At 41.7% G+C, this 12,332-nt stretch overlaps 1 protein-coding gene across 3 annotated transcripts in view; it reads left to right on the top strand.

The window, feature by feature from the left end:
• wdfy4 (WDFY family member 4) overlaps positions 1–12,332 on the top strand; it is a 321,548-nt gene that overhangs the window by 120,034 nt on the left and 189,182 nt on the right. For all 3 annotated transcript variants that reach the window (XM_087982407.1, XM_043678830.2, XM_087982406.1), the window contains 4 exons: positions 1,586–1,759; positions 5,743–5,919; positions 8,007–8,133; positions 8,555–8,712. In XM_087982407.1, the coding sequence (XP_087838533.1) occupies positions 1,586–1,759; positions 5,743–5,919; positions 8,007–8,133; positions 8,555–8,712 (636 nt within the window). The remainder of the gene's footprint in view (positions 1–1,585; positions 1,760–5,742; positions 5,920–8,006; positions 8,134–8,554; positions 8,713–12,332) is intronic.

The following is a 12,332-nucleotide window of genomic DNA, read 5'->3' as shown; positions in this document are numbered from 1 at the left end:
TCGAAGCTTGTTCCCCTGTCATCGCATCTTTGAATGCTTCTTATCAAAGTGCCCAAAATTCTCCCAGGGCTGAGCAGGGTAGATGAAGGAAGCTTGTTTGACTCCCGTGGTTGGGGTGTCTACAGCATGGGGACACAGCCTCAGTATAAGGGGTTGATCATTCAGGACTAGGATGAGGAGGAATTCTTTCACTCAGAGGGTGATGAAAGTTTGGAATTTTCTAACCCGTAGTACAGTGGAAGTTCAGTTATTGAGTGTATTCAAGAGAAAATGTGATGTGGAGGAGCCGGTGTTGGACTGTAGTGGACAAAGTTAAAAATCACACAACACCAGGTTATAGTCCAACAGGTTTATTTGGAAGCACTAGCTCTTGAAAACATATTTATATACTAAAGAACCAAAATTAGCAAAACCATTCTAAAAGATGAAAGACTAAATCTAAGTTTGTTTTTATATTTCAGCTGCATTACACCGTAATCTTTTGCTATAAATTCTGTGTCTTATGACCCTGTTTTACAGTGACGTGATGAAGGAGCAGTGCTCTGAAAGCTAGTGCTTCCAAATAAACCTGTTGGACTATAGCCTAGGTTGTATGATTTTTAATTTTGTCCAAGAGAAAATAGATACACTTCTGGATATTAAAGACATCAAAGGACGTGGGAATAGTTCAGGGAAATGGTATTGAGGTAAATTGGTGGCATGGTGGTTCAGTGGTTATCACCGCTGCCTCAGAGCGCTAGAGACCGGGGTTCAATTCCAGCCTCGAGCAACTGTCTATTGTGGAGTTTGCATGTTCTCCCTGTGTCTGGGTTGGGTTTCCATCTGGGTGCTCCGGTTTCCTCCTACAGTCCAAAGATGTGCAGGTTAGGTGAATTGGCCACGCTAAATCACCCTCGCTGTTCAGGGATGTGCATTAGTCAGGGGTAAATATAGAGTAGGAGCATAGGTCAGGGTGGGTTACTCTTCGCAGGTCGGTGTGGGATTGTTGGGCTGAAGGGCCCTGTTTCCACACTGTAGGGTTTCTAATTCTATAAGAGGATCAGCCATGGTGTATTTTAATGGTGGAGCAGGCTCAGGGGGCTGAATAGCCTGTTTCTTTTCCTATTCTTGAATGTTCCCAATATCCAATCTACAAGGTTAACGTTTTGAATGCTACTGATTTTTATATTTCAAGCGTTGGTCACCCAATCTGTAGAGAAGTTCACTCTAATTGCTGTTTTAAATTTATGTTTCACTCAAGTGAATCAATGCCCTCTTGTTCTATGTGTTTGGAGTGCCTGTCTTTGTCCCTGCACCAGTTAATATTTTTTTGCCCCTCAATAATTCCTTCATTTATCTTCCCTGTTGACTGTTGACCTGGGACATCTCTTGAATTGTCCTCTCTATTCTTTTCCTTAACTTCTCTCTTGTTTGTGTTTGCCACAGCTTTTAGCTACAGTTTCAACTGCAATATTTCAGAAATATATTCAGCTGCTGTGCTGACCTGCTGCAAGATGCTTAAAGCTGATTGTTACACAAGTTCTAAGTTCTACTGAAGGTGTATCCAGTTGGAAATTGGTCAATAATTGGCTGTTTCTGTCCTTAGCCGATCTCTGTGGATACAGATAACTCGTGGGAGGTCACTTACCCTGGCAATGTGATGCAGTTCTTTTGCCTGGTCTACTACATGATTCCAGATGAGCCTTTGTGGAGGTCACCAGAGTTTCTTCATAGCCTGGCAGCAGCTGGTTTCCCTATGGCCAGATCCCCCTGCTACACGGTACGTACTGTCAATGCAGTTTAGCCCCTTTGCTCCAACAAACTTTTGATGAGTTTTCTCACTCCAGCTTGAAAATGTGTCAGATTGCACTTTGAAGCATTTCAATTTTCTGCAGCTGTCTGGGATTAGCAAAGGGCTTTATCATAGAGATATAAATGGGCAAACATGACGGCTCAGTGGTTAGCACTGCTGCCTCACAGCACCAGGGATCTAGGTTCGAGTCCAGCCTGGGGCGACTGTCTGTGTGGAGTTTGCACATTCTCCCCGTGTCTGTGTGGGTGCTCCGGTTTCCTCCCACAGTCCAAAGATGTGCAAGCTAGGTGGATTGGCCATGCTGAATTACCCATAGAGTTCAGGGATGTGCAGTTTAGGTGGATTAGCTGTGGGGTTACAGGGATAGGACAGTGGACTGAGTCTGGGTGGAATGCTCTTTGGAGAATCAGTGTGGACTGAGTGGGCCAAATGGCCTCTCTCCGTACTATAGGCAATTTTTATGGCTCTATGAAGATTACTTTGTCTCCCTGACACACAGGGAAGTTTCCTTTCCTCATGGCCTCTCGAACTCAGGTGTACTTTCCTGATGGTTCAGATTGGTCTCAAACAGCTGTTTGCCTGGTCCTTACCTCTCCCAGCTCCTTAGTTCCTGCCTTCAGTGAGCCTCGGCCTTACATATTCATTAACAAATCCTAAATGCACCATACTGCAGGCTGTCCCCCCATCCATTGAGTCTCAGTAAGTGATGTAATTCAATATCAATTGATACTGTTCAATTGTTATCACTGGGAAGGCAAATAGACATATGTTTGTCTGGATTTTAACCCAATAGGTGGTTCCTGTTGTGACTTTAGAGCTATTCATTAAAATTTTGAAGCAGACATGAATATTATTTCTTGTTAAATCTTAACAAAAATTAGATTAATAACTAGCTTCAATATAGACAACCCAGGTAAGTTCCCTGGATAATTGCTGTGCCTCTGAGCCAATCAACGAAGGGAACTTTAGAGATCAAATTTTAAATGAAGATATCTTCATCCTTTTAAAGCTTTATATATTAACTTTTAAAACATTTCTGAAAGTAAATGTAACTTTTTTTGTCATTTACATAAATGATTTGAATGTGAGCATAAGAGGTACAGTTAGTAAGTTTGCAGATGACACCAAAATTGGAGGTGTAGTGGACAGCGAAGAGGGTTACCTCAGATTACGACAGGATCTGGACCAGATGGGCCAATGGGCTGAGAAGTGGCAGGTGGAGTTTAATTCCGATAAATGCGAGGTGCTGCATTTTGGGAAAGCAAATCTTAGCAGGACTTATACACTTAATGGTAAGGTCCTAGGGAGTGTTGCTGAACAAAGAGACCTTGGAGTGCAGGTCCATAGCTCCTTGAAAGTGGAGTCGCAGGTAGGTAGGATAGTGAAGAAGACGTTTGGTATGCTTTCCTTTATTGGTCAGAGTATTGAGTACAGGAGTTGGGACGTCATGTTGCGGCTGTACAGGGCATTGGTTAGGCCACTGTTGGAGTATTGTGTGCAATTCTGGTCTCCTTCCTATCGGAAAGATGTTGTGAAACTTGAAAGGGTTCAGAAAAGATTTACAAGGATGTTGCCTGGGTTGGAGGATCTGAGCTACAGGGAGAGGCTGAACAGGCTGGGGCTGTTTTCCCTGGAGCGTCAGAGGCTGAGGGGTGACCTTATAGAGATTTACAAAATTATGAGGGACATGGAAAGGATAAATAGGCAAAGTCTTTTCCCTGGGGTCGGGGAATCCAGAACTAGAGGGCATAGGTTTGGGGTGAGAGGGGAAAGATATAAACAAGACCTAAGGGGCAACATTTTCACGCAGAGGGTGGTACGTGTATGGAACGAGCTGCCAGAGGAAGTGGTGGAGGCTGGTACAATTGCAAGATTAAAGAGGCATTTGGATGGGTATATGAATAGGAAGGGTTTGGAGGGATATGGACCGGGTGCTGGCAGGTGGGACTAGATTAGGTTGGATATCTGGTCGGCATGGACGGGTTGGACCGAAGGGTCTGTTTCCATGCTGTACATCTCTATGACTCTAAGTGTTTTACACTCATTCAGATCATTTCACTGATCAGTGATTGTGAATCATCATGGATCGTGTGCTGTGAATGATTAGTGACAACATTCTCATTTAGAGCCTTGGACTTTAGGGTTATGACTTAGGATAAGCCCCACTTGAGTTCCCAATGAATAGAATGACCCCTGTCACACTTTGGGGCCAACTTTACATTTAGCTGTGTAGTTGAGATAGAATGTATTGATTTGCTTGTCAGTAAAATACCCATCTGAATCCTTCATTTCATTGATTTTCAGTAGAAAGTAAATTGATTATGTTGTCTACTGGGCAGCAATCTCTCACACCCATGTTCCATTACCCTCAATGATTTAGTTACATCTTGTTCTCGCTTATATTTTTGAGTTTGCTGTGGTTTTCCCTTAAGCCGAAAGTTGGCTGGTTATAAACATATCGTTTTGCTTTTGACCCAGAAAAGATAGATTTTGTTCTGCTCTTGACAGCAATTGCAGAAAAATAAAACGCAAACTTCCATTGTCTCAACTTATTTCAAAATGAGCCTGTTACCAGTTATTGAGTCGTAGAGTCATAGAGATGTTCAGTACAGAAACGGACTCTTCAGTCCAACTCGTCCATGCTGACCAGACATCCTAAACAAAATCTAGTCCTATTTATTGTCAGCGTTTGGTCCATATCCCTCTAAAACCCTTCCTATTTATATAGCCATCCAGATACCTTTTAAATGCTGTAATTGTACCAGCCTCCATCACTTCCTCTGGCAGCTCATTCCATACAAGCACCACCTCTGCATGAAAATGTTGCCCCCTTAAATCCCTTTTATATCATTCTCCTCTCACCTTAAATCTGTATCCCCTAGTTCTGGACTCCCCTATCACCGGGAAAAGACCTCGTCTGTTTACCCTATCCATGCCCTTTATGATTTTATAAACCTCTATAAGGTCACCTCTAATCTCCGATGCTCCAGGGTAAATAGCCCCTGTCTATTCAGCCACTCCCAATAGCTCAAACCTTGCAAACCTGGCAATATCCTTGTAAATCTTTTCTTCACCCTTTCAACTTTCACATCATCCTTCCTATAGCAGAAAGACCAAAATTGAATGCAGTATTCCAAAAGTGGCCTAATCAATGTCCTGTACAGCCGCAACGTGACCTCCCAATTCCTATACTCAGTGCACTGAATAATAAAGGAAAGCATACCAAACGCCGCCTTCACTACCCTATCTACCTGCGACTCCACTTTCAAGGAGCTATGAACCTGCCCTGCAAGGTCTCTTTGTTTAGCAACACTTCCCAGGACCTTACCATTCAGTGCATATGTTGTTATAGTATTTGTTGAGATATACCCAGTTTTAAGTCAGATTTAAAATGTCGCTAAATATTCATGAGGAGAGTGGGTGCTGCAACAAAGTGAGCTTTGTTCTCGAGAATTCCCCTTTTGCTGTGTTTGTCCTGTACCTGTGTATCCATCATACCAGCACTCTCGTCTCTGAGTCGCAAGGTTCTCAGTTCAAGACCTACTTGAGAAATTGAATGTAAAATTCAACATTAACTCTCCCATGCTGTACTGAAGGAGTCCAGAATACCATTCTTCAGAGGTGATTCTAATGCAAGTTCCCACAAACCTTTCCCTGCTCCCCACAATCCCCCAACTGACCTTTTCAAGTTGATGTAAAAGTACCCATCCTACGATTTCAAAGAGGTTCAGAAATTATCCCTGGATTCTGGCCCCAATTGACATCTCAAAAATGGAGCATCTGATCATCATCATCTTGTGTGAATTGACTGCTACCTTAGTATTCTATATTATGACAGGAGCTACCCTTCAGGAATCCTTCATTGTCAATGAGACACTTTGAGACATCCGGTGGTTGTGAAAAGTACTGTTTCAATGGAAGTCTTTGTTCTCTTTTTCCATGTTTTCTAGCCTGATGGTGGAATCATGCCGCAAGAAAGTCTAACTTCAACACCTGGTCCCCTGCCTCAATTGACAATGCACCCAGCGAGGAAGCAAGTTTCCGATTTTATACGCATCCTCCTTTTGTACAGCTTTATGAACATTCCCGCCAACAAGCAGTTACATCCTATTGAGATTCTAGTCGAGGTCAGTTTCATTCAAATGTTATGTTGAAAAGACAACTCAAGCTGTTACATTCCTGTTTCATGTGCTGTTGTATTTCAGTTTGGCCCTCAACTCAGTTGGCAGGAAATGACTGCTCACTACATTAACTAAGATGTTTAATGAAGTCTGATGATCTCCATTTACATTTCTTCTAAAATTTTAATTCAAGAAACCAAGAGATGAGAAACTAATTATAGGTTGAAACAAGAGTCATTATAAGCATCAATGACCTGCACAGAAATGCTATTGGGTTTGAAGTATATTTAGTTTAATATTAAAAATAAGTAAGCCAAGTTTCTTTCAGTTAACAAAGTAAAACCAATTTATTACAATCAAAACTTATTCAGGTAAGGATGCAAAGATTATTAACAAAAAAAGGTTTAGACTGTACAAATATATGTAAATGTCCTTCTTGATAACTAACACATGCACACCAAATTCTGGGTAAGTGTAAAACTGTGCAGAATGATGTCTTAAAACTTTGACCAAGTGATAATTAACCTCAGAAGAAAAAGAATTATTGGTGCTTTTTCATAAGTATTGATCTGTTGTGGCTTATGTTGTTTTGCAACTAAAAGCTATTGAAACTGGAGTGTTTTCCTGAATCAGTTATGGCTGACTGAAGTCTGTATTCTGGAGACTTCAAAATTTTGAATTCTTCACCACCACCAATGATAAAGGGCAAAGTAGTGGCCTTTCAGCTCTCTCACTTTTTGAGAGAAGTTTTGGAGAAAGAGAGAGAGAGAGGGCAAAGGGCGGTTCTCATCCTGCAAGTTGTTGACTCTCCGGTTCAATATTCAGGAGCATTTCCACCCACAAACTGGATCATGGGACCTCTACCTGGAAGTATTGGAGACTGAATGTCTCCAGCCAAAAGTCCATCTCTTGGAAATGCAACATTGGCACACGTAAAAGTCATTGTCATTTTCTTTTCCCCAAAAAGTGGCCTTTTCAAAATTTCACGATATAAATGAGTCTAGTCAGTGCTATTATAAATTGAAATTTGCATCTCACATCTTTGTAATACAGTCAGGTGGGAATAGATTATTAAGTGTCATTAGTTGAGGGCCAACACAAAGGAGGGATTTGGAAATGAGCAATTGCTCAGGCTAGGCACCAATTATGGACCCACTGTTCCTCGTCTGGAAAATTCACGGTAGGAGTAGGACTTGTCTTTCTTAAGCTTGCCCATTGTTCAATGAATTGAATGTTTCTCTTTTACAGCCAGTAACTTATTTGTGCCCTATTTCCATACCCATAGATTGGATGGAATGGGTAGAATCCCTACAGTGTGGAAACAGGCACTTCAGCCCAACAAGACCCTCCAAAGAGTCAACCACCTCGACCCATTCCCTTACCCTGTTATCCTATATTTACCCCTGACTAATGATTTACCCTACACATCCCTGAACACTGTGGGCAATTTAGCATAGCCAATTCACCTACTCTACACATCTTTGGATTGTGGGAGGATGCCCATGCAGACAATGGGAGAAAGTGCAAACTCCAAACAGACAGTCACCCGAGGCTGAAATCAAACTCCGGTCCCTGGCGCTGTGAGGCAGCAGTGCTATACCTGAGCCACCGTGCCGACCTTGCATGGTGTTTTAGTGATGATCGTTTTATGAATACTCCCTCAGACACAAGACCGGTTTATACTCAGTTTGATTAGGTGCTGTTAAGAGCTCTCTCCTAGACAGTGGCCAGGAGTATTGTCCAGATCTCCACACATCTCCCAGGGCTAAGGTGTTATCTGTGGCAGAATGGGAACAACATAACCCTTTCCATTCATGCAAGTAGGCCGAACCGAGTGCTGCACTGAAAACAAATGTAGCTCACTGAGTTTATAACAGCCTGGAAATAGCAGAGTAAATACTTGTAAATTAGTTAATGAGTCCATTAATGTAATAAAAGAATGTGTTAAGAGAATGTTAAACAATTGCCTGTCATTAGCACTAACAGTGCATTACAGTAGCATTGTGAAAAACAAATTCATAAACTTGTATCAGTGTAATTATGCATTGGATGTAACTTCTATACTTATCAGTGTACGTTTTCTTTTCCTGCAGGTGTCACCAGAGAGAGCTACTGGTGAACAGAAGAAGAGTTTCCAAACTGAGATCCTACTTTTCGTCATGGACATATTTCACATTATCAGTGAGGAGCAAACTGTAATGAAGGCTTTGGTCAAAGAAGGTCAGTCACACATCATTCTCATGCTTGGGACAAGTTGCCCAACAAAAGCAAATCTTTGCTGTCTGTATCCTATTTTGTACCAAGTTCTATTTTGTGGGTGTCTCAGCGCTCACTGAACTACATTATTTCCTGGTCTGAGCAATTTCTCATCTCATTATTGTTTCCCAATCCCCCCTCCTCCTCCCCTCCTCCCCCCCCCCCTCCGCAAACCCTCACCCCACCCTATGTCTGCAATATTCTTCAGATCTTAAAACCCCCCGAGAAACGTGTAATTCAGCCCTTTGTCGATTCAGATTTCATAGACTGCAGCAATTTGTAATGACGGTGCCTCCAATGGTCTGGACTGTAAGCTTTGAAAGTCTGCAAAACCCCCTTCCTCTCTCCATCACTGCTCCTTTTGTTTCCCTCCCTTGTTAATTAGGTCAGAGAGCTTCATGCAAGGCCACTGAGGGGAACTTGGCTATGATATTTGAAAATATCACTTACTTCAGCCAAACATTTGTTGACAAGCTGTATGCTCGACTGTTTGATGTGAACCCTGAGAAGATTCTTCGTTTCTTAACTGAGCAGATTTGTACTGTGAGTAACTTTATCCCCTTCTCCAAATCAAGGAGCTTTGCCTTTGCAGAGTGAATTGAAAAGTGTGATGCTGGAAAAGCACAGCAGGCCAGCCAGCATCCGAGGAGCAGGAGATTAGACATTTCAGGCATAAGATCTTATGTCTGAAACGTCGTCTCTCCTGTTCCTTGGATGCTGCCTGACTCCCTGCTGTGCTTTTCCAGTACCACACTTTTCAATTCTGATCTGCAGTCCTCACTATACCTTTTTTCAGAGTGAATTGCATAATTTAAATCAATAGCTCTCCAGAGTGGAAAGTAAGCAGTCTTAACTGATGACAAGAAGTGGAAGAAATATTTTTAATAACCATTATTGCATTTTAAACAAGCAAACAAACACTGAAATAAGATTCGCCCCCCAAATTAAAATGGTTTACCTCTGTATCTCTATCAGAATAATTCTATAACTAGCTTTCAAAAAAGATTGTCTTACTCTATTCTGTTTTATGCTTCAGTCTATCTTCTTGACCAAAATGAAACAGGAAGCACTGGTAAATGTAAAACTAGTGCAACCAAACAAATCGAGGAAATAGCACTAGAAAAATATGCCCCAGAAACCCGATTTATGCCCTGTAACTGCAATATTTTCAAGTTCTTTTTCCCTGTGTAGTTTAAGTACGAATCATACTGATCAGTACAGCAGAAGAAAACGCAGTCCGAAGTCACATGATATCTGGTTATCGTCCAACAGGTTTATTTGAAATCACAAGCTTTCGGAGCGCTGTTCACTTGACGATGGAGCTCCATTCAAAAAGCTTGTGATTTCAAATAAACCTGTTGGACTATAACCTGGTGTCGTGTGACTTCTGACTTTGTCCACTCCAGTCCAACCCCAGCATCTCCACATCATGAAAGAAAAAACGCAGTAGCATCTAAACTCTGCTTTGATAACTTCTGTGGAAACTCCTAAGCACTTTAAAAGCTTGAAACTCCGAGTTCTTTTCTGAATCACAGACTATAGCCATTTGGCATCAGTTTCTACTTGATTCAGTATGACAGAATGAATTGCTACCCTATTCTATATAAATGCATGGTGCTGTTACAGTATTTATTTAAACCTACTACCTTGATTTCCCTCCCAATTCCCATTAAATAAACATTAACCAATCAGGAACCAGATCACTTACAAGCCTCTAAAACTCCCACTTAGCAAAGCTTCCCTCTGCTTTTAGTAGCTTAACTTCCCAGTAATTCAGTCAGTGGCTTATTGCTGCCACTTGCTACAGCTTTAAATGGGAGTCTGTGTTTAAAGGACAGAGAATTTGTATTTATATGGCACCCTATTCAATCCACAGGACATCACAGTCAGTGGCTTGAAGTGCAATTACTTTTATGTAGATAAATGCACTACTGTAAGAAATAGAAAATATATCATTGATAAATTTTTTTTGTCGGTGATAATTGAAGAAGGAACATTGAACAAGACAATCAGGACAACTTTAGGCTTGTTTTAATATCTAGTTAAATAGGCAGGTTAGCACTCAGCATAATGTTTCATCAATACAATGAGAATTCCCACAATGAGGCAATCCTTTGATTTTGTAATGGACTGGGGCTAATTTCAAAAATCCTCTGACCCAGAGTGCAGTCAACTGAGCTAACGTGTTTTTTTAAATTTAGCTCTCTACTTGCTCTACAGCTTTTTGATTGGATCAACTTCTTTGGGTCTGATTTGCATTTCATGAGTAGATTCAACTGATAATAATTCACAAGTGGTCAACATACCAACATGGGGTAGCTCAGTGGTTAGCACTGCTGCCTCTCAGTGCCAGGGACCTGGGTTTGATCCCAGCCTTGGGTGACTGTCTGTGTGGAGTTTACACATTCTCCCCATGTCTACATGGGTTTTCTCCAGGTGCTCCGGTTTCCTCCCACAGTCCAAAGATGTGTAGGTTAGGTGCATTAGTTGGGGAAATATAGAGTAATAAGGTAGGGGAATAGGTCTGGATGGGATACTCTTAAGAGGGTCAGTGTGGACTTGTTGGGGCTAATGTGTGCAATAGATGAATGGGGGTGGGGATGGAGGTAAAAGGTCAGAGGGGAGGGTGGAGTGGATAGGTGGGAAGGGAAATTGGCAGGTAGAACAGGTCATGAGGACAGTGCTGAGCTGGAAGATTGGAACTGGGGTAAGGTGGGGGGAGGGAAATGAAGAAATTATTCACCTATTGTACTCTTTGCTACCTTCTCCCCAGCCCCCCTCCCCCGCCCATTTATCTCTCCACCTTGGAGGCTACCTGCCTCTATTCATGATGAAGGGCTTTTGCCCAAAACGTTGATTTTCCTGCTCCTCGGATGCTGCCTGACCTGCTGGACTTTTCCAGCACCACTCTGATCTAAACTCTGGTTTCCAGCATCTGCAGTCCTCACTTTTGCCTTGTTGGGCCTAATGGCCTGTTTCCACACTGTAGGGATTCTATGATTCTATGAATCTTTGCAACATCAAAAATGGAGGAACCAGAGACCAGTGTTTGTTCCACTACAAATTATTTGGCAAATTCTCAACTGGTTTCCCTTTTAAATTACCACCCAGTTCCTCTTTGAATTTACTGTTTCCCTTCACTTCCACTGTCTCTTGTAAAATCACCATTTAAAATATAGATTGTAGAGCCTCTACAGTGTGGGAACAGGCCATTCAGACACTCGAGTCCACATTGACCCGCTGAAGAAATCCCACCCCCACTACCCTATCCATGGCCAATCCACTGACTTGCACATCTTTGGACTGTGGGAGGATACCGGAGCACCCAGAGGAAACCCATACAGACAGTGGCCCAACGGTGGAATTGAACCCAGGTCCCTGGCACTGTGAGGCAGCAGTGCTACGCACTGAGCAACCCTAAGATATTTAACTCTGAAGTGCTTAAAGTACTTAAGTTCTCTCTTGTTGAGTATTAGTCTGTAGAATTTATAATTTTGTTATAAGGGTTCTATTTAGTCTTGTCCTATTATAATTGACAACATCCCAATGAAATTTTCTTTAAAACTTTGTTTTTCTAGTTTAAGTATTTCCAATTTCCAAAGATCTTCTTCAGCACCAAATCCAAAGTATTAATTCCTCTGGGTTGAACTCTCCCAGGATTAAAAACAGGGATGATTCAAATGATGTTTTCCCAGTTGCTGAGAACCTGCATTTTCCCATGGCAATGTCATTAGTGCGGTGTAAATCAGATCATTGTTTGTAATGTGTGCTCTACTGTATGGTGAAAGACAGACAGTAAAGTTAACAAGGTGCATTACTTTAAACAAGAGATGCTTTGTTGTGTATTTGTCCTTGGTGGTTTAATCAAGGGTAATTAATCCATATTTACGAAATCTGTATATTGAGAAATCCAGTCAAATGTGCATTCTAAAGGAAAGCTGCTCTCTGGTATCAAGACACTATAACATATAATTTTCGTAACAAATTTTTTTTGATTGAGTTATACACAAGAGTTTCGTGTGCAACACCGAAGCATTGGTACGGCGGTAATTTATTGCTGTGGATTGAGAATTGGTTAGCTGACAGGAAACAGAGAGTAGGAATATATGGGTTTTTTTCAGAATGGAAAGGGATACCTAGTCAAGTACACAGGGATCAGTCGC

Source organism: Chiloscyllium plagiosum, unplaced genomic scaffold (assembly GCF_037043375.1).
Source record: "Chiloscyllium plagiosum isolate Xiang-an unplaced genomic scaffold, Cpla_swu_hap1 HiC_scaffold_43, whole genome shotgun sequence".
In the NCBI taxonomy this organism is placed as follows: domain Eukaryota; kingdom Metazoa; phylum Chordata; class Chondrichthyes; order Orectolobiformes; family Hemiscylliidae; genus Chiloscyllium; species Chiloscyllium plagiosum.
Note: the sequence above shows the minus strand (reverse complement) of the source record. Positions and strands in the feature narration are given on the sequence as shown.